Below are 21,028 nucleotides of genomic sequence, written 5' to 3' on the forward strand. Positions count from 1 at the left end.
ATTTCTGGAACATGTTTAACCATAGCATGTGAATAATTAGAAGTACAAGGAATGACTCACTTGTTGAAAGACCTCTCCAACATCAACTCCTGTCTACTGAGCTATCTTGCCCAGGAGGTGTTTTGCACACTTTTCAGCCTGGTACCGAACGAGGGTATTTGAATCCCCAATCCTTGCCCTCCGGAGGGCCAGGAATTGTTTTGCATAAACCAGCATCTGCTCTTGCTGCTCAAAACATGGCTTCATGTTGGCAGAACCAGGGGCACTGGTTAGAAATGCAGGCTCTCAGGTCCTGCCTCAGACCTACTAGACCCCCATCTGCATTTTAACAAGATCCAAAAGTGAGTGCCGCATATGAAAGTTTGGGAAGCACAAATCTGTGTCTACAGCCTTGCTTGAGTAGGAGAAACCGTTTCATTTTCCTTAAGGTCCCTGTCCCTCGCAGTGAAGAGGGTGGAGGTGGGGGTGCAGCAGGCAGGGAGAGCAGTTGGGTAGAGAAGGGATAGGGATAGTCAAGAATCAGATCAGAGCAGCGAGGAGATGCCCCTTCCTGCTCCACTCTCCTTCCTGCAGGAGTCCCAGCACCCCAGGCACCCCAGGGCATGTGGGGTAAAGCACAGCAGGGTGGAAGCCCAGGCCAGGAGTGTTTGGAGATCCTGATTCACTGCTGGGACCCTGGCTCCAGGACTCCTGCCTGAATCCAGGGAGTTGGAAGACACAAACCCACTAACAGGTTGAAGTCTGTCGAGAGGAAAGAGTAAATCCTCTGAACCTGCGAGGACATGTGGACTTGAGGCCACTCCCTGCTGCATCCAGAAGCCGGGTCCTTAGGGAGTGTTTGGCATTGCTCCGTGTGGTGGGTGTGTGCGCCTTCGTAACCCCTGGTCTGTTTGCTGTGACAGCACGTCAAGGACATCATCCTGCAATCCAACCCGCTGCTGGAAGCCTTTGGCAACGCCAAGACCGTCCGGAACAACAATTCCAGCCGATTTGTAAGTCCCTTCCCTGCTTCGGGAAATGCCGCCTGGCTGGTGGTGTGGATACACCCGGTTTAGGTCCGGTGTCTCCAAGGCAACGGGAGCTTTCACATGTCATCAGGAGGCTGCCTTTTGCATCTTGTCTTCATTTTCTCTAGCGGCATGCTGTCAGGCTTCAATTTGCCCTTTAGCGGAAGTTATTTTTGAACCCCGGGATATAAATCAGCTAATTTTTTAATACAATTCTCAACTTGAGTTGCCTTCCTAAGGAAAATAGAAATTGGTGCTGGAGGAGTTTGCTTTGTGCCCTGGAGGAAAGAGACCTTCCTTCCCAGACAAAGTAATAAGTAGGCTGGGTCCCAAAGCCTTTTTCTTTCTATTTATTTATTTATTTATTTATTTATTTATTTATTTGTTCGTTCATTCATTCATTTTGATTGATTTCAGAGAAGAGAGAGAGTCTCATTGATCGGCTGTCTCCTCACGCCCCCTACTGGGGATCAAGCCCACAACGTGGGCATGTGCCCTGACTGGGAATTGAACCGTGACCTCCTGGTTCATAGGTCGACACTCAACCACTGAGCCACGCTGGCTGAGCCCAAAGCCTTCTTGCTTTGCTCTTGCTCATAGACTGGGTCTGTGGAAAATGAAGGGATAACACACTATGATCCGGCACCTTGTAGAGAACCCTCCTCTCTCTGTCAGTCAGAGTGAGTTGACTGCCTCCTCCCTCATAGGTTGGTGTGTTTTATGTATTTCACGTAACATAACAACACCCCAAAATGTTTGGACTTAACCTGATAGTTGCCTCCTGACCGGCCCACTTACCCAAGGTAATGAAAATGTCAGCGGAAGGCATTATCATGAATGCCCATGACAGCGCTTTTCTGTCTGAGCGTCTCCTGAGAATTGGAAGGCTGGCAAGGATGAAAATAAATATATTCCCCTTGACAAGAAGCCACATTTCCAAAAAAACAGTATTTGCCCAGTAGCTTTGATTTATGTAGATTTTTCGTCTTAGCTCATAGACTATGTCTGGCAGGAAAGCATACAAGGAGCTATCTTTAAGGTGGATGCTGGACCATTTTAAAATAAATAAGTGGGAATTTGGGAGAGAGATGATTTCTTTTTCACCTTTCTGTTTTGTAAGGAAGCTTCTATTTTCCAAGAGAATTCTTTAAGCTCTCATGCAGTGATTGTTTGGTTCCCTCGTGATTTATATCTGTCAGAATTGCCCTCATTTTCCTTGCTGTTCAATATTATTCAAACCATTTGTTCAGTTGTTGATCTGTCTTTTTGTTTTCTTCTTCTCACTGGCTGGGTCGTGTTATCTTGAAGAAGTTTCTAGGTAATGCAATAGGAAAGATGGGAATACATCTTCCACTTGACCTTTTCTTCCCCTTTTAATCTCAATCTTCCTTGTAAAAATGGATTTGACCAAACTTAACTCTCTTGCTACCAGCCCCCTTCTTTTGCCCATTTAGAGAGCAGAAAATAATTATGTCAATAGTTCTCTTGATTTTTTTTTCCAATAAAAATTATTCTTTATCCTGCGACAAAAGTGATACGTTGGTCAATTTTTGTAAAACAAGACAAAAATATCCAGCAATTTATATTTTTCTGATTGCAAAATAATGTCTTACGGCCCCCCAAAAAAGATGGGAAAGAGTATGGATGGGCACATTACACATAGAATAACATCTAATGGGCATCCAAGGATGTTCCCCGGAATAATGAGAGAAATATAAATTAAAACCATGTATCATTTTCTGTCTCTGAGGTGGGCAAGTATTAAGGAGATTGATACCAGAGAAAAGACACTATTGGTTGAAAGTGGACACATTTCTGCTGGAGAGCAACTTGACCATCTTTACCAAAATTGAAAATGTTCATTGTCTGTGACCCAACAACTTTTAGTGCACAATATCTAAGTTCTCTGTTAATAATGACTTTTTAGAAAAGATATCCATAGTATATTGTTAAATTAAAAAAGGTTAAAGAACAGTATTTGCAATATGGTCCAGTTTTCATTTTAAAATGCACGTTACATAAAACATTATATAATTAAGAAGAGGGGGTCCAAGATGGCCATGAAGTAGGAGGGAGTTACACTCACCTCCCCCCAGCACCACCTCAAAATTACAACTAAATTACAGAACAATCAACCTGGATAACCATCTTAAGACAAGTTTAGTTGAACAGTCATATAGCTAAGGATATACAGAAGAAACCACATTGGCATTTCTTAAAGGTTCCCCCAGGTCTTTCTAACAGTCGACCAAGGTTTGGAACCACTTCTAGAAGAACTTGAGAGTTTGCCATTTAAAATGTCTACCCTTCCTAGATGTGATGTCCTGTTTGGTTTCATTCTCACCCCCACTTGATGGAGGTTACATGGATGGGCACTGAATCCTTCCCTCCAGAACCAGCTGAAAGGAAAAGATGAGAAGAATGGCCACATGGGAAGCACGGGGGAGCTTGCTCAGCCAGCCTTTCTCAGGAACCACTGTACTATAATTCAGGATAGCAGTGGTCTGTGCTCCCTCTCTGTGCCTGATGCTTCTGGGTGCTTGTTTTGGGGAGGGGGTAGGAGGAGTCATCAGATTAAGACAAATAGGCCATTCGAGAGTAGCCTCCTCAGATACCTGGAATCGGCAAGTGACTTCCCAGGGACACAGCAGGTTCTGGGTGCTAGGGGCAGTAGGAAAAATATGCCGTGTGCTTTTCTTGCCCTTAAGGAGTTTACAGTTCTAGTCACAGACTTGCGGCCTGGCAGGATTCAGCCCTGAGATGGGTGGAATTCATCAGCATTCACATTTTTAAAATATTACATGTGAATTCAGTTAGGCCGGGCATGCTTTCCCATGTGACCATAGGCCACACCGCTCCTTAACACCTGCATTCTCCTCTTTTTCTTCATTGAAGTTTACTCTTCTACTAGTAGACCTTCTGAGGACTGGAAAGAAGCTAAATTCTAATGAAAGAGGGGGGAAAAGTCATTACTGAACGATCTGGGCACCTTTTCCAGCTAAATTCCAAGGTTTTCTTCTCCTGTGTTCCCTCCTAGCAATAGTTTAAAAGGAAATATTAACCACAACAGTAACAAAAATCTCCACACCCACCACTAGCTGGAGAGGACCTTCTTTATAATCAAGTGTTTTTATTTTATATAAGAATTGTAGATTCTCCAGAGGTCAGAGGAATTGCTTTTGCTCAAAGCCAGCAAGATGCCTGTCAGAGGGAAAGCTTGCTTCTTCTCAGAGGCTGATAGAGTTCACTCTCCTTAGATCAAAGGGACCCTGGGGTTTTCTGTCCCATTCTTTACAGCTTCCGGCTTAGCAAGCAAACCCCTACTCGGGAAAACCGGCAAGGAGTGTAACATGTCCTTATTTAGACGGACTAGATGGTAAATTCTCTTTCTCAATACAGAATTGTATGATTGGACAAGAGTACAGGCTATTGTCTGATTTTAAATTAAAAAAAAAAAAAAGTCAGGAAATCTAGACCAGGACTGGGAATAATTCAGAATGTATCTAGCATTAATGAATTTCCTTGAATTATATGCTGTATCTAATGCCTATTTGGAACATCATGTTTTTGATCACTAACCACTGAAGGAAACCCCTAACTTTCTTGCAGGGAAAATACTTTGAAATCCAGTTCAGTCCAGGTGGGGAACCAGATGGTGGAAAGATCTCCAACTTCCTTCTGGAAAAATCTAGGGTGGTGATGAGGAACCCTGGAGAGCGGAGTTTTCACATATTTTACCAGGTTTTCCTTTATATTGTTTCTTTCCTACTTCCTTACTCCTTCTCCACATTTAGATTTGCTTGTTTCCTCTCAGCAATCAGGTGTAGACCATCTAGCCTGTAAGCCAAGGAGCATTTATCACAATAGAACGTGTAAGTCGGCGTGCAGAGAATTGTCAGAACAAATGTCCCTAACCTCACAGGAGAGTAAGTTCTAGTCGGGGTGAGAAGACAGAGTTAAGTAATCAAGAAAGTATTGATAAGACTTCAAAACAAAAGCTTGATTCTTTGCCAAATAGAAGTTCGTGTGGGGAGAATTGACGGGTGGGAAGGGGAGGTCTATGAAGGGGGTGCAGGATGACATGGAGGGGAGGCTGTGCAGGCAGGTCTGGTGGCCTGGACAGGGCACTGGAAGTGTGAGCGAGTCCTCAATGAGTTTGCAAGGGCAGAGTCTTCAAAATAAAATAAAAAAGTCAGGAAATCTAGACCAGGACTGGGAATAATTCAGTTATTGGACGAAGGACTTGAAATAGGCTACGGATCTTTTCTGTCCCCCCATCACCATTTGTCCCCCTTTACCCTCTCCTACTTCCCCCGTTGGCCATGGATCTTTAATGTCAGCTCAAAAAGTTTTGACTTAGACACTCAGCAGCCGTGGAGACTTCGGGGCTTGCTCAGGTGGAGGATGCTTTCACACTGTGTTCCCGTCTTCGGCAGTCATCTGACTCAGCTAGTTTTAAAAATGTTTTTAACTATTTTAAAAATATAAAGATATGATAGACAATATCATTATGTATGAGTTTATATACATTTCATTTATTGGGGATCCACATTAGATTTCTTTGAAGAAAAGGCCTGCGACTATTTTTTGTTTTGCTCCAGTTTAAAGACCACTGGATTGGAGGGAAGTTATACTGTGTTGGTAGCTCAAATTCAGTCTTATCGATTACATAGATGTCTTAGACCAAGCATGTCAAACTCGGGGGACCACAGGCCACATGCCTCATTTATTTGGCCCATGTTAGCCTTTGAGTTTGACATGCTTGTCTTAGGCGATGGCAAACAATTCTTCCAGTTAGTTTGTTGGTTGAAAGAATACATAAATGACCAAAAGCTTTTGTGACTTCAGTAATGCTTTCAATTGTATTAATCAAAGCAACATGCACAGATGATTGAAAAATAATTTTGTATAGCACACACATAGTATTTACTAAGCACTAGAGCGAAGTTCATAATTGTTTCCAGGTCCCCTTTCAATAAATGCTGGCCCCATTCCCCGTGCCTTTCTCCCCCCTCTCCCCCCTCCTCCCCCCCCCCCCCCCAGAAATCCCCTGCCCACAGGTTGGAAACCAGCAGACTAGGGGCTGTGGAAGTGGTGAGCTTAGGGGAAGATGGAGGTAGATTCTGACATACAGTTATAGCTGTGAATAGATGAGACACCCGTGGGAGTGAGTGTGGAGAGAAAAACCATGTCTCTACAAGACTGGGGGCTTGCGGACCGTCTGCAGATTGAGCAGGCATTGGGGAGCAGGGGGTTAGTCGGGAGGAAAACCAGGAACCTGCAGTGTCACAGAAGCCAGGGGAAGCTCGGGAATGAGCTTCAGGATCAAATGCTCAGAGCTCTTATGGGTAAAGGATGGGGCAGGGGTCTAGGGACCAAGAAAGGGCTGTTGGACTTGGCCACTGGAAGTAGTGTCAAGCGTCATTTCATCAGAATGGCGAGGGGAGAGGCCAGATGCAGGTGGTTAAGCCGTGATGGGAAAGTAGAGTCTGCAGCTTGAAGTTCACGGAGTCAATGAAATGCTTCTAAAGAAGGCAAAGAGCACATGTTTGTAGATAGAAGAGAGTTGGGGTTGGGGGGGTGAAAATGCAAGTGAGAGGGGCTGTGCCATGTGGGTGGGGAGAAGACAGGAAGAGTAAGGGAAATTTTTTTCTCAGACAAAAGGAAAAAGATAAACAGAAGAGAAAGATAGGAAGAGGGTGGTACAAAAAGATTTCGAAAAGACTAGGAAGAAAACTAAGGGAAGTTGATGTCATGGGTGACCTGGGACTTCTCAGCAATGGAGATGAGGTTCCCTGTTTTGGGGATGTGCTGCTGAGTTGACAAGAGGAACTTGACCGCAATGGAGAAGTGTGGAGAGGAACCGTCTCTATTTTCCTAAGTCCCATTGGGTTGGAGCCAGCAGGGGGCTGGAGCTGGCTTGCCTGGGCTGTGTGCATCTCTTTCCATCTCTTCCTTCAGTGACATTTTCTTAATAATTTGACATCAGTCAGGGGAGGAGTATTTACACCATGGAAACTAGCAGACACTACAAATCCACTTTCTCCCCAAGACTTGCTGGTCAAGTATTTGCAGCACAGCACTGGTGGGAGCCCTTTAAGAGGGTCTTGCTCAGACCTAAGGCAGGTATCAGAGGTGGAACAAAAAGTCTGGGACAGTCATTTGCTTAGAGGTTTCAGAATGCCAGAGTGTGGACCTTTGGTGGCTTTTTAATATGCACCCTGCAGTGAGCGCATGGAGGGGCCAGCTGTGCTCTAGAAAGCCACAGGCCAGTTGAGCAGGAATGGAGAGGGATTATAACCTGGCTTGGTTTCCACTCTCTAGAGGGGTCTCACCACGGAAGCACTGCAGTCCGCTCTCCGTGTTGGACAAGGGGAGCTGCCCAGGTCTTGCAGGTCTTATCAGAGAGCTAAGGACCAGCATGTGCAGAGAGGACCTTGGGCTATCAGCAGTAGAGCAGAAATCCTGAAGCCCCGTCATATTTTGGGGGTGAGGACCACCGGTCATTTCAGAAAGCAGGGCTAGAGAGTCCCATCGCCCTTGTTCAGGGTGGAGGCAGCAGGAACATGAGGGACTACTTTGAGGGCCGCATCTCACCCACCCCACTGTCTCTTGTTCCAGCTCATCGAGGGCGCCTCTGCCGACCAGAAGCAGAGCCTGGGCATCACCAGCATGGACTATTACTACTACCTGAGCCTCTCCGGGTCCTACAAGGTGGATGACATTGATGACAAGCGGGAGTTTCAGGAAACTCTGGTAAGTGCTGGTGCAGGACCAGGCGGGATCTGCTCGCGGGCAGGGCATTGCGGCTGGTAGAAAGGGCACTGAAGGTTAGCAAAGCCAAGAGCAGCATGAAATTTCCACCTCTTTCTGCTGTAAGCAGTCCTATTTGTAAAACACATTTAAGCACCCTTCAATAGCCACCTGCCCAGCTGCCAGAGGACCGCTTAATGATTTGAGACGGGCAATAAAAAAGGAGCGAGAACGTGCCCTGGCCGGAGGTTAGAGCAGTGGGTCTCAGCCTTGGCTGCACATTAGAATCACCTGGGAATCTTTTTAAAATCCTGATTTCTGGGCCTCATCCTCCGGAAATTCTGTTTCTTTGGTATGGGATGGGGTCACAACATTAGGAACAAAGAAACAGAATTTCCGGAGGATGAGGCCCAGAAATCAGGATTTTAAAAAGATTCCCAGGTGATTCTAATGTGCAGCCAAGGCTGAGAACCACTGGGTTAGAGCGTCATCTCTCACACCAAAGGGTGGAGGGTTCAATTCCTGCTCAAGGACATATACCTGAGTTGCAGGTTCAATCCCCAGTTGAGGCATGTTTGGAGGTAACCAATCGATGTGTCTCTCACACTGTGTGTGTGTGTGTGTGTGTGTGTGTGTCCCTCCCTCTCTTCCACTCTCTCTAAAAACCAACGGAAAAAAATATCCTCAGGTGAGGATTAACAAACGAACAAACAAAAATAGTGCATGCATCATTAATCCTCCCCCCCCCCCCCCCCCCGCCCACACACACAGGAGTCCTGATTAGCAGGTAAGAACTGTTGTGCATAGTGCATTTACCACACCTGTTTACTGGCAGCTCGCACAATCGCTCTGCCTCCTTAGAAAGGCAAAGCAGAGCCCTCTTGGGACCCCAATCAGGTTAGACACCTGATTGAGTTTATTAGCACACCTTCAGGCTTTTCCCCACCCACTCTCTCTTCACTCTGTACGTACAGGTCAGAGAGCCCTTCACACGTGTGTGTGTTATAGTACAAGAGGTTACATCCTCAGGGAAACAACTTAACAAGTAGAGTTAGACCTTTCTGGAGGTGGGCTGGTCACCCATTTAGCCTCAAAGAAATGCATCGCTACTGCCCTTTGAGTCAGCTATCAGCCTGGCCCAACCTCAGCCCAGAGCCAGAGCCCAGTGGGAGACCCCGCAGGGCATTTGGAGGTACAGCTTGAAGAAAGTTGGTGTTGGCTCTTGAAGGGCAGGATGTATTTCCAGGGGCCAGGACAAGAGGGGACATCAAGACGCCCCGAGGCCCCAAAGGAGCTGGCTGGAGCAATGCAGATGAGGGGCCTGCATTGGTCCTAGAGTAAATTTCCTTTGGAATATGGATATCAAAGACTCAAGCTTTTCAGCTGCTTTTAGTTGATATTCGATTGTATAGACCTCAGAAATAAGACTTCTCTGATGCTGTTATTATTTGAATCCCTGGAGATTTTGAACCGAGATCTTTTGCAAATGCGATCTATTCTCAGTCCTCCCCGTGAAGGGAAAGGCCTCTGTGTATTTGGAGTAGCTGGACACGGGCACCAGTGCCCTAGGGGGAGAGGCATGGCACCAGGATCACACCAAGGGGTGCGGACAGACTTGTTGACTGTGCCCAGCTGCTGCTCCAGCTGCGGGCCTCTCCTCCTTCTGCTCTCTTGGCCCTTATCCTGGAGGGGAGCATGCTCTGCTCGAGGACACACTGCCTTTCCAGCATGATGTTGAGACTTGAGAGAGATGCGAGAGAGTGCATTGGTCAGGGATAATGTCTGACTGGGACTTCCAGCTGCCGTCACTAGCTAAGCCACGTATCACTGCACCACCCAGTCGAAGCTTGGGCTCCTGTGCTGTGTGCTTCTAAGGCTGGTGACCGGCTCACGTGGGTAATCTCTCTTCCCGCTTCCAGCACGCGATGAACGTGATCGGGATCTTCGCGGAGGAGCAGGCGCTGGTGCTGCAGATCGTGGCAGGCGTGCTCCACCTGGGAAACATCAGCTTCAAAGAAGTCGGCAACTACGCCGCAGTGGAGAGTGAAGAGTGTGAGTAGCCGTGGCACACAGTTGTCGAACAAGGGGAAACCATTGTTTAGCTCCATCAGAAGTAACCCACCGCTTTCCTTTGCTTAGATCTCAACTGAGGTATTTTGGGAAGAGATGAGAAGTCTCGTGTGTCCTGCTGTGGCAGAACAAAAGGGCCTGTGAGTGTCCAGGCCTCTTCTGCCCACCTGCCCTCTCCTCCCGCCCATCTCCTCCTGCCTCCCGCATTAACTGTCCCAGAGTCACACCCAGAGACCATTCGTGAATTCATTTTAATTTATCATTAACCTTGGGGAAGCTGGTAGCATCTCACATCTAGGTTTAAAAGTAGAGCGATACTTTAATGAGGATTAGGGTAATAGCTGAATAACTCGAAAGATTTGTCTTCTCATAAAAACCTTCTCTATCACTGATCTTCAGGGTCTCCCTTCACCTAAAGGTCATGAAGAGCAAGTGATTGGGTATATGGAAATATGGAAAGCTCACAGATTCAGTTTGCCCCATGGGTTGGATTAGATTGGATTTCTGAAAATGAAAAGAAAAAAAAGGACATTGACTTTTGTGTTGCTATTGGTAATGGTCACTTTTAATGGTCACCTCTGTGGTAATCAGAGCCTGAGGACCTGAATGGCCATTTTCACTCTTTGAGAACTCAGGAATCAAGTCCTTCCTGCAGAGACGTTATTGGTTTTGCATGGCACAGGCCCCCACAGTCACCAGGGCGTGTGACTGACTGTAGTCTCTTGGGCATCAGACGGCTTTCCATCCTTTAACCACCCAGGAAGACATTTCTCCCTTTCTCAGCATTCTTCAAGGATGATAAATTTAGATGCTTAGTAATAAATAGTATCCCACTCGTTGCTGACAATGCAGCAAGGCTATTTCCATTCCAAATAAGGTTCTTTTTATATTTTTGTTTTCTTTTGTGATAAAAAGGGAAGCTCTGCTAACTTCTGATGTCTGTCTGATAAAGAGCAAGATGAATTATGTTTACCAGGGGAAGGAACGGGGTGGAAAGCAGTAAATAGACAGGGTGTCCACAGAGTCTAGAAACACAACCTAACAATAATAATAATAACTATGTTTCTAGACTCTGTGGACATTGCCCTTCACGTTTAACAAATGCACGGGAGTGTGCGGGAAGCTCATTAACACTTGGCCTTTTAACATTGACAGTTTGGTTTCTGTGAAAGTCGACTAGATTTCTCTTCCCTTTGTGGATGGCACAGTCCTTTACTGCCCCTTTATACTGGAGAACAAAGTTATGACTCTGGCACAGCCAGCATTTCCCCATGTGCCTGGGCCAAGAAGTAGCCTCCTCCACCAACGGCGTGAGACCCAGGATTGGCAGCTGCCTGTGGAATGCCCTGATTGGCGGAGGTGGAGTGATGGGGATCGGGAAAGGCTGTGTTGGAAACCAAGGAAGTCCAGCAAAGAAATGTGCCCTCCTTCCAATAATGTGTTTTCTGTTCAGTTGGTAAGACCTTAGCACGGTTCAGAGGGGCGCCCTGGTAAAGTTCCCCCGCCCCCCGCACTCAACTGTTCCCTTCCCCAGAGGCTTCCAGTCTCTCGCATTCCATTCAGGGAACGTGTGTTCCAGGGCAACTACACACACCCACTCATTTTTTCTCACTTTGTGCATCAGTGGGAACATAGGACACAGTCTGCAGTTGCCTTTTCACTTTACATTATATCGTGAGGGTTATGTTATAACTCACTGAGGAGCTTCATCCTTTTCTGTAGCTGCATAGCATTCCATTGCTTGGCTATATTTTAATTTAGTGAACTGGTCATCTGTTAATGGACGTTAGGGTAGTTTTGGATCTGCTGCTTTTACAATAATGAACGAACATTACTAAAATGAATAAGCTGGTTTGTGGTGTCTTTCCGATATTTGAGTATATCAGTGTAATAAATTTGTAGAGGGAAGAGCTAGCCCATATTTGATTAAGAGAAAAAAGCAAACTTTCTCTAGCTATCGTAGTGAGGGAAATGGTAAGATTTCCATCAGAGCTAAAGCAAAATAGCCATTAATAACAACAAATTGTATTGTTACGTTACGTTAGACTAATGGAGCTATAGAATTTCTGGAGTCAAACCTTTACATTGCTGAGAAGTCAAACAAACCTCAACTTGGGCACATGTGTACCTGTCGTTATCAATAGCATAAGATGGTTTTGTGGAAACAAGTCTTGCTCAAAAGATATTAAATCCAAATTAACCTAAGAATTTTATTGAAGGAAAATAAGATGACATAAACAACGATGGGGAGTACAAGTGACCACGCCGCTCCTTGGCCCTGTTAACTGTTTGTTTTGTGTGTGTTGTTTTGTTTTGTTTTGTTTTGTTTTTTAATATATTTTATTGATTTTTTACAGAGAGGAAGGGAGAGGGATAGAGAGTTAGAAACATCGATGAGAGGGAAACATCGATCAGCTGCCTCCTGCACACCCCCTACTGGGGATGTGCCCGCAACCAAGGTACATGCCCTTGACCGGAATCGAACCTGGGACCCTTGAGTCCGCAGGCCGACGCTCTGTCCGCTGAGCCAAACCGGTTAGGGCTTGTGTGTGTTTTTTTATATATTTTATTGATTTCAGAGAGGAAGAGAGAGGGAGAGAAAGATAGAAACATCAATGATGAGAGAGAATCACTGTTCAGTAGCCTCCTGCATGCCCCCTATTAGGGATTGAGCCAACAACCTGGGCATGTGCCGTGATTGAGGATCAAACCATGACCTCCTGGTTCATAGGTCGACCCTCAACAACTAAGCCACACCGGCTGGACTAATATTTATTTTTAAAAAACTTTTTTACCTTGCTGTTTCTCTAAAAATTATAAAATGGAATTTTGTTTTGCTGCATCTTGTCAGTTTCTCTATCTTCTCTATACTTCACATGTAAAAGAAAAAATTAAATGTGACTTTTTAATGCACTAATAGAAATCTATCTTCATTATCAAAATGTGCTGAAACATTATTTTCTAGCAGGTTCTTCTATGTTCTACCTAATTCTGATTAACTATACCAGAGTTACATCAGCATTTTTAAATGAATCAGTGCCCGCTCCCTCCTCTCCTTCCCCAAGCCTCTGCACGGCTCCGAGGCAGTCCTTATGCAGCCACCCTCCCAGACACCTCATGGAAATTCACAGCCTGAAGGAAGTCAGTATGAGCAGCCCTGTAATTTTAGTACCAGGGCAGCCACTGAAGAAAATGTGAGGTCATAAAAGGTTATACTTGAAAAACATGGCATGGACTTTTTTAAGAGCCAGTACTGGATTTCCTCTCTAGACTTCTTGGCTGTTTCCCTCCGCCTGTGGCTCTGAATCTTGGCCGGATTCCAGGCCCTGTTTTTCGAGCGCCTGCGGTCCTTCACTGTGCCCTCCTCTACAGAAGAGGTGTGAGCCATGGAAGTAGATAGAGCATGTTTCCTTTACAATCTTGTCCGTCTGTTTGATCTCAAGGACTACTTCAGTTTTGTTACGCTTCTTTAGCTGTGGTCATAAAGATAATGGGATATACTTTTTCACTAAATATTTGAACTGTGTCCCCATGTTAGCATGGTTATGGGCTTGGCAGGAGCTCATATTTACAGAACCAACAAAGTGAGGCTAATGATTTGTTGTATCAAACAATTCACTGTGTCGTTGCCATGAAGCATGAGGGGTCCTGGTGAATTTACTATAAAATATTGACTACCAGTGTGTCAGGTGAAATACACATGTACCTGACTATCTGCCTGGTGACAGTGGTGACAATCAACATTGTAGCTTCCCTTAGTGAACCTCTTATACGTCAGACTCACTGGTAAATGGCTCTTGGTTCTCACAACAATCGTACTTGTGTCTAATCTGACTTACGGGCATCTGATGTTTTTGCTCTGTACAAAGGTAAGTTTCTGTTTAGTGGGAGACACATCCAGGTTCCTAAACATACATGTGAACATCAAAACTAAACTAAAAGAGGGTGGGAGGAGGATAAAGAAGGTAAAGATTATCAGATAGATGGTGATGGAGAGAGACGAGACTTTTGAGTGATGAGCACACAATGTAATATACAAATGACGTATTATGGAATTATACACTTGAAACTAATGTTATTAACCAATGTCACCCCAATAAATTTAAATTTAAAAAACTAAATTAAAATCATCACTTCATGGCCTTTGCGCCAAGATCAAGTGTAAAAACTAATCTAAAGGAAATGGCCTTTGGCAAATTACTGCACTTGATTTATTCACATGCCCTTTTTAAAAGGAAGCTGTCTGCTAGTGGGAGCATTTCTGTGGAACACTCACATAGATCATATACACCTTGTTCTGGCATTGCACTTTTTCTAAATGCATTCACTGACTTAATCACATTGGAAGGTATATACTGAGAAATGTCAGCCTGTTCATTCTAACACCATCTGTGAAATTCAAACATTATTTTTTATTGGGAGGCTTGTGATTTTTGAGCATTATCATGATAAAGTCTTTCACAAAACCCTTTTATCAGAGAATTTGGAAAAGCTTTATGCAGAAAAAGAAGACTCATAGTCCGGTTAAGAATTCTGATTTGTGTCCATAAAAATAGTGGGAGAAATCTGAGCATCCTTTTATGCCCAAGGATGGTTGGTGCCACTTATTCACATTAGAATGTTTTAACCAGAAAAAAAGAATTCCATTTATATCACTAGCCCTCCTCTTGCAGAGTTTCACAGCTGGAAACAGGTTGCTGAGCCTGGGAACCTCAGCTCTTCTACCCGAAAGCCACACACTACACCACTGTATGTCCTCAGGGTGGGATGGGCGTGCTGTGATGTGAATATTACAACACCCTCCATTTTGTTCCCTACACCTCGCCCAGAAAAATCTTCTAACACCCCCTGTAGATGCCACCTAGGTCCCCTTGACTCCAGCCCGACCATCTCAGACCATTCAGTGATCTCCACTATTGGAATTGGTCCTGACCTTTTAATCATCTACCATAACCTTCAGCTGTAGCCGATGTTGGTCTACTCACTGTGTACCTCAACCATGTCTCTTGAATTCCTGCCTCCTCGCCTTTATACATTCCATCCTTCTCTCTCTCATCCTCTGCATTGATACCTATCCTGTCCATTCTTTTAGACCCCACCCATCTTCCTCAATCACCCAAGCAAGTAGTAATATCTTTCTGTTCTAAATTCCCCCAGGACTTCATTATCTATCTGTGTCACATATTTAGCTTTTATTTGGCAAACTACTTTTGCCTCCTCTAGGTTGTCATCAGAGTTTCTTCAATAATTTGTTTCCTGTCCTCTCCCTTTAACAACCCCACACATGGTAACTACTCAAAAAATAAGTGGTTGGTTGTAATTATTAGTTTGATGATATCAGATGCTTCCAGCTCTTTGTGAATGATACTATGAAAACACTGTATCAAAGAGGAAGAAAACAATATTTGAAGCCAAAGAAATGTTGCTTGATTTAGTTCCTTCCGGCTGTCTTGCTGCAAGCTTGGAGAGATGTCCATTTTAGGCATTCAGCTGTGATCTTAGTAGGGGGGATTGGTTTAATGCCACCCTTCTTGGTTAACTGATTTGTATTATTGGAAGCTCAGTCATCATAGGAATTGACTCATGTAATAGAATAACTGGGAAAAGCAAAATGGATGGGTGTGTGTGGGATTGCTGATAAGCGGTCTTCACTAGCCTGAAAGTTCTTGGGACTAAAGATGGTGTCTTGTGTGTGTGTGTGTGTGTGTGTGCACGCGTGTGAACACGCAAATGCATAAACACACACACACACACACACAAGTGCCTCCCTGCTTGTGAGACGCATTGTTAACATTCTTAAAAACAATCGAGGTTTATTTTGTTTTCTATAGTTTTGGCTTTTCCTGCCTATCTCCTGGGGATAAACCAGGACCGTTTGAAAGAAAAGCTGACGAGCCGGCAGATGGATAGCAAGTGGGGAGGCAAGTCGGAGTCCATCCACGTGACACTCAACGTGGAGCAGGCCTGCTACACCAGGGACGCCCTCGCCAAGGCCCTGCACTCCCGCGTCTTTGACTTCTTGGTGGATGTAAGTAGACGTAGCTGACTTGGTGGTGCTTCATATTGTAGCTGCCAAGAGGAAAACTGCTAAGGGTTTCGTGTTCATGTGGCTCACTCCTTCTAACCATCACCTGACTCCTCCACTTTTCACCCTCTCATCCTGGGGCCAGTGTATCCTGCTTTTACTTCTAGAATTCTCCACCAAGACACCACAACAGTAACAGCTTCTCATGGACAAAATACAGGGTGGGGCAAAGGTAAGTTTATAGTTGTTCATATGGAAAATAATACAATAATTAACAAATAAGAATAAGGTGTGATTCCCGTACTCACAACTATAAACCCACTTTGCCCCCAGCCTGTATTTTATAGAGGCAGGACCGAAGGCCAGGAAAGGAGGAGACCAGGATCATGAAAGCGTCTTGACTTTGAGCCTAAAGATTTAGGGATGTTGTATTTGTCATCTCTTACTGTGTTACAAATTAGCCCAGAACTTAGTAGCTTAAAACAATAAACATTTATTCTGTCATTTGGAAGTGACTTAGCTTGGTGGTTCTGATTCAGGGACGAGATTGTGGTCAAGATGCTGAGGGGAGTGATGGTCACCCCAAGGCTTGATTGGAGTTGGAGGATCTGGCTCCAAGCTGACACACTCACACGGCTATTCGCAGGACTCCTCGGGTCCTTGCTGCACGGCCCTTTCTTTTCAGCTGCTTGAATATTCTCACAGCGTGGCAGCTGGTTTCCCCCAGAGTGGGTGATCTAAGAGAGAGCGAGGCAGACGTCCCAGAGCTTTTAACGTCCTCGTCTTGAGCTCAAGTATTGCCGCTCTGCAATATTCTGTACCTTAGAAGCAGGTCACCAAGTACAGCCCACACATAAGGGGAGAGAAATTAGATTCCACCTTCTGAAAGGAGGCGTATCAGAGACTTCTTCGGCCCTTCACATCTGTGGACCCAACCAACTGTGGATAGAAAATATTCAGAAAATTAAAAAATGTTGTCACTGATTATGTATTTAGGACTATGATGGTTGTGTCTGTACTTTCTTATTATAATTCCCTAAGCAATACAGCATAACAACTGTTTACCTAGCACTTACATTGTATTAGATATTTCAAGTAATATAGAGATGATTTGAGGTTTATGAGAGGATGTATATAGGTTATTTGAAAATACTATATGCCCTTTTATATAAGGGACTTGAGCATCCATGGATGTCGGTATTCACGGGCGTCCTGGAACCACTTCCCCACGGATATCAAGGGATGTCTGTATTTTAAAACCACCACAGTTTTTTTTAATGATAGAATAATCATATATATATATATATCAGACATCCCTTGAGGTGTGTGTGTTTGCATAATATTTGCATATATATACATATTTATATATACCGCATATAGATCCTGAAAATTAGTCTTTGAGCAGCGTAGCACTGCCGGTGACAGTCTATGCTAATCATTGCAGCCTGAGAGGGAGAATAATAATAGCAAACACTTATTTAGCACTTACTATGTGCCAGATACTGTTCTAAGTATTTTAGGGGGAAAAAAACACCAAAAAAAACCTCATTTAATTCTTACCCCAACCCTGTGACTCAGATAAGCTAACTGAGGCCCAGAGAGGTTAAGGCACTTACCCAAGGCCACACCACTCTTAGATAATAGACCTAGGAATTAAATCCAGGTAATTGGGCAGTGATCCAGTATTCTACTCCTCTGCCTTTTATATGATCAAGGCAGGAAGAACCCTCAGGAAGCCCAAGTCAAGGGCAGCAACGTGGTCATTAGACCCTAGAGGTCTGCATGATTGGGTGCGGTTAGGGTCGGGCAGGGCAGGGCAGTGTAGGGTAGTTATTCTGTGTACTCCTTGTGGCTAGTTTGAGGATATGATTGCTTGGGGAGGTCGAGGTCATGCCAAGCATTAGCCATGTTTTTAACTTGTTCAGACCCTCCTTTTACTGACAAGGGAATCTTTGGCCCCAGTACTGGTGGAATTGCCCAGGGCCATTCAGCAAGAGGGTCATGCAGAGCCGGGACTAGAACCCACACCTCCTGTCCCTGTTCAGTGTATCTTCCAGCACTGGGCTTCCCACCTTATTTCCTTTCCATCTTTTCCCAATTTTGTGTGTGTTAAAGAGGGTGGATGCTTCATGTAAGTGATACTAATTAGAGCTGACAGTTACCAAGCACTGACTGTGTACCAGGTTCTGAGCTACGTGTTCTACATTATTACGCATTAGCTTGCAAAAGATGATGATCTTTTTTTCTTTTTCTTTTCCTTTTTTTTTTTTTTTTTTCTTTTTTGCCTGGAAAACAACTCTGGTACTTCAAGATTCATCCAGGTATTCACCGCCTGGAATTTTTCTCCTGTGTTCCTCCCTCCCCTGCAGTCCTCACTAACCCCCTCCAACCTACACTGCCCTCCTGTCATTGTCTGTTCCACTGAATTGCACATCTCCTTTCACAGTGATCGAGACCACAGACTTTTAAAAAAAATGTTTTCTAATTAAAAAAAGAGCATAGACTTAGGCATCGTCCACTTAAGTGTCATCCCAGGCCCTCCCTCTTGCCCAGCGTGATCTCAGGGATTGCACTGTGATTGCTATTGGTATGAGAACTGCAGTGAGAATTAAAGGACCCGACACATACAAGGCACTTAGCAAAGTCTGGAGTAGGTGAATGTTAAATATACGGAAGCTGCTCTTATTAACATCACTTTAATGGTAATTACTGGCATTATTAACCGTAGTTGGCTCACCCTCTCTATAAGCTCCTGGCCACAGAGATTGTCTTCTTGACATCCCTGGCGCATTGTGTTAGGTGATCATTAAATGGTTAGTGAGTGGGGTTCTTCATGTGAAACAGATTTTACTTCGATCATCCGAGATGGCATTTTCTTCCAATTCTCAAGACTTCCTGAAGAAAACTAACTCTGCTGGAATTTAATGGTTTTCATCATTAAGCAAACATTGTTTTTTCTGCTACCATAATAGTTTTCTGGGATTCTGGTGGTTTCCCAAAGTACTTGACATTGCACTGAGACTTCTTTTTTTTTTTTTTTTTTTTTTTTTAACAATTCGTAGTATTCTTTTTTTCCCCATCACCTATCCCCTCTGTGCCTCTTCCACTCCACCCTGCAATCAGCACACTGTTGTCCATGTCCATGAGTTACCTCTCTCTCTCTTTTTTTTTTTGCTCAATCCCGCCACACCCTCCAACATTCCCCCTCCCCCCACCAGAGCTGTCTGCCTGCTCTCTGTCTGTGAGGCACTGAGACGTTTTTAAAGCTGTAAGTCACGGCCTTGGTCTCTGGTTCCAGCAGGCACTAGTACTTGCTGTGTGTAGTCTGTTTGTTGTGTGCAGGATTGCTTCCCTCCCCCTCTGCATGTGCAGGAAAAGGAGTTAATTGCCATGCTGCTTACTTTCTCCTAGTCTATCAACAAAGCGATGGAGAAGGACCATGAAGAATACAACATCGGCGTTCTGGACATCTACGGCTTTGAAATATTCCAGGTAGGACCAGTTTAAGTCATTGCAGACTGGGGTCGGGTGATGCATTTCCTCTGGCTTGAAGAAATGATTAATCCTAGGCAGTGAAAAAAAAGAACACCCCACTATGGCCCAATTTTTGCCTTTGGGCACCATCACCAAACTAGTTTCTCCTAAATCTAAACTACGCAGCCTTCTCCTGATGCCTCCAGCATTTCTGCAAAGGCTTGTCACATGGAAGCATCTCACTAGATCACTCAAGAAATGTCTTCGAAATGATTTTGCAGAAATGATTGATGGAAGTAACTTTTTCTTTTTCAGAAAAATGGCTTTGAACAGTTTTGTATCAATTTTGTTAATGAAAAATTACAGCAGATTTTTATTGAACTGACATTAAAGGCCGAACAGGTAAGCACTCCCTCTTCCTTCATCGAGCTCTCCTTCTGATTTGTTTTCTTCTCAAGGGTGTAGACTTCTCTTTGGATAACAGCTTCAGATTTGAGTCATCTCTTAGGAAATGTCCTTAACGGTGTCAGGCAGACAAACCGCCACTGGGACCTTTCCGTCTGTGAAACAGAAACACCGTCGGCTACATTTTCTTCCTCCTTTGAGCAAAGGATGCTGTGAAGTTGGACTTGGGACTGGCTGCTTCTCCTGCTCTCTGACTCCCTGACCAAGTGCAAAACGGAGACCTCGTCCCACCCCCTTTGTCTGTGGCATCTCCTGTGTGCCCAGGGAAAAGCACGGCTTTCTCAGAGTTGCTTTACTCCCAGTTCTCCCTAGAAATTAATGTGTCTTTAACAAAAGCTTGAAGAAGTATGTCTTGCTTATCGTTCCTTCTGAAAGGCCAGCGCAGGTCCCTGTATTCTGGATTCCGCATTGTGTTTCGATTCTACAGTGTCAGTAACAAAGTACCACAAACCAGGGGGCTTAAAACAACAGAGATTTCTCCTCTCAGAGGCCGGTATCAAAGTGTCACTAGAGCGTCACCCCTTTCAGAGGTTCTGGGGGAGAACCCTTCCTTGGCTCTCCAGCTTCTGGTGGCTCCTGTCCTTGTTTGGTGGCAACATGACTTCAGGCTCTGCTCGGTCTTCACACGGCCTTTTCCAGTGTGTGTCCAAGTGTCTCTCCTTGCCCCTGTAAAGGCACAGGTGGTTGGATAAGGGGTCACCCCTAAATCCAAGATGATGTCTCTTGAATGAATCTAATTGTATCTACAAAGATCCTATTTCCAAACCTCACATTTTGAGATTTTAGGGGACATGTTCAACCCACTCGACATATGAAAGGCGGTTTGGGGATGTTTAGTCATGGAGCGTTCATGCTTAGGAGCCCCAGTGAGCAAGGCGTTCACATAAACCTCTGGCCTGGAGGGCTCGCCTTCCACCCCCTCAGAACAGCTAGGGAAAGCGCGGGCTGGGCTGAGACGGGAAAAAGTGGGCAGCATTTAGATCATATAGGAACTTTGTAGGGCATGACAGAAAGTTCAGATTTCATAGCAAGTAGGATAGGAAACCATTGCAGCATTTTGAGCAGAAAAGTGACATGGTCTGATTTGTGTCCTGTGTTTTTGAAAAGGTCACCACTCTAGCTTTACAGACTTACAGAGTAGAGTGAGATGGGAAAAGAAAACAGGAATGGATGTTTAGAAACCAATTAGGAGACGATGCAGGAGGCTGTGCCAGACAGGGCGGGAGCTTAGACC

General features: G+C 44.7%; 1 protein-coding gene across 1 annotated transcript in view; it reads left to right on the forward strand.

The window, feature by feature from the left end:
• MYO1E (myosin IE) overlaps positions 1-21,028 on the forward strand; it is a 189,582-nt gene that overhangs the window by 108,391 nt on the left and 60,163 nt on the right. The window contains exons 6-12 of the mRNA XM_081084100.1: positions 903-992; positions 4,617-4,748; positions 7,629-7,763; positions 9,680-9,812; positions 15,662-15,858; positions 19,267-19,347; positions 19,645-19,731. Coding sequence (XP_080940226.1) covers positions 903-992; positions 4,617-4,748; positions 7,629-7,763; positions 9,680-9,812; positions 15,662-15,858; positions 19,267-19,347; positions 19,645-19,731 — 855 coding nt within the window. The remainder of the gene's footprint in view (positions 1-902; positions 993-4,616; positions 4,749-7,628; positions 7,764-9,679; positions 9,813-15,661; positions 15,859-19,266; positions 19,348-19,644; positions 19,732-21,028) is intronic.

Source organism: Myotis nattereri (assembly GCF_964212035.1).
Source record: "Myotis nattereri genome assembly, chromosome: 1".
In the NCBI taxonomy this organism is placed as follows: Eukaryota; Metazoa; Chordata; class Mammalia; order Chiroptera; family Vespertilionidae; genus Myotis; species Myotis nattereri.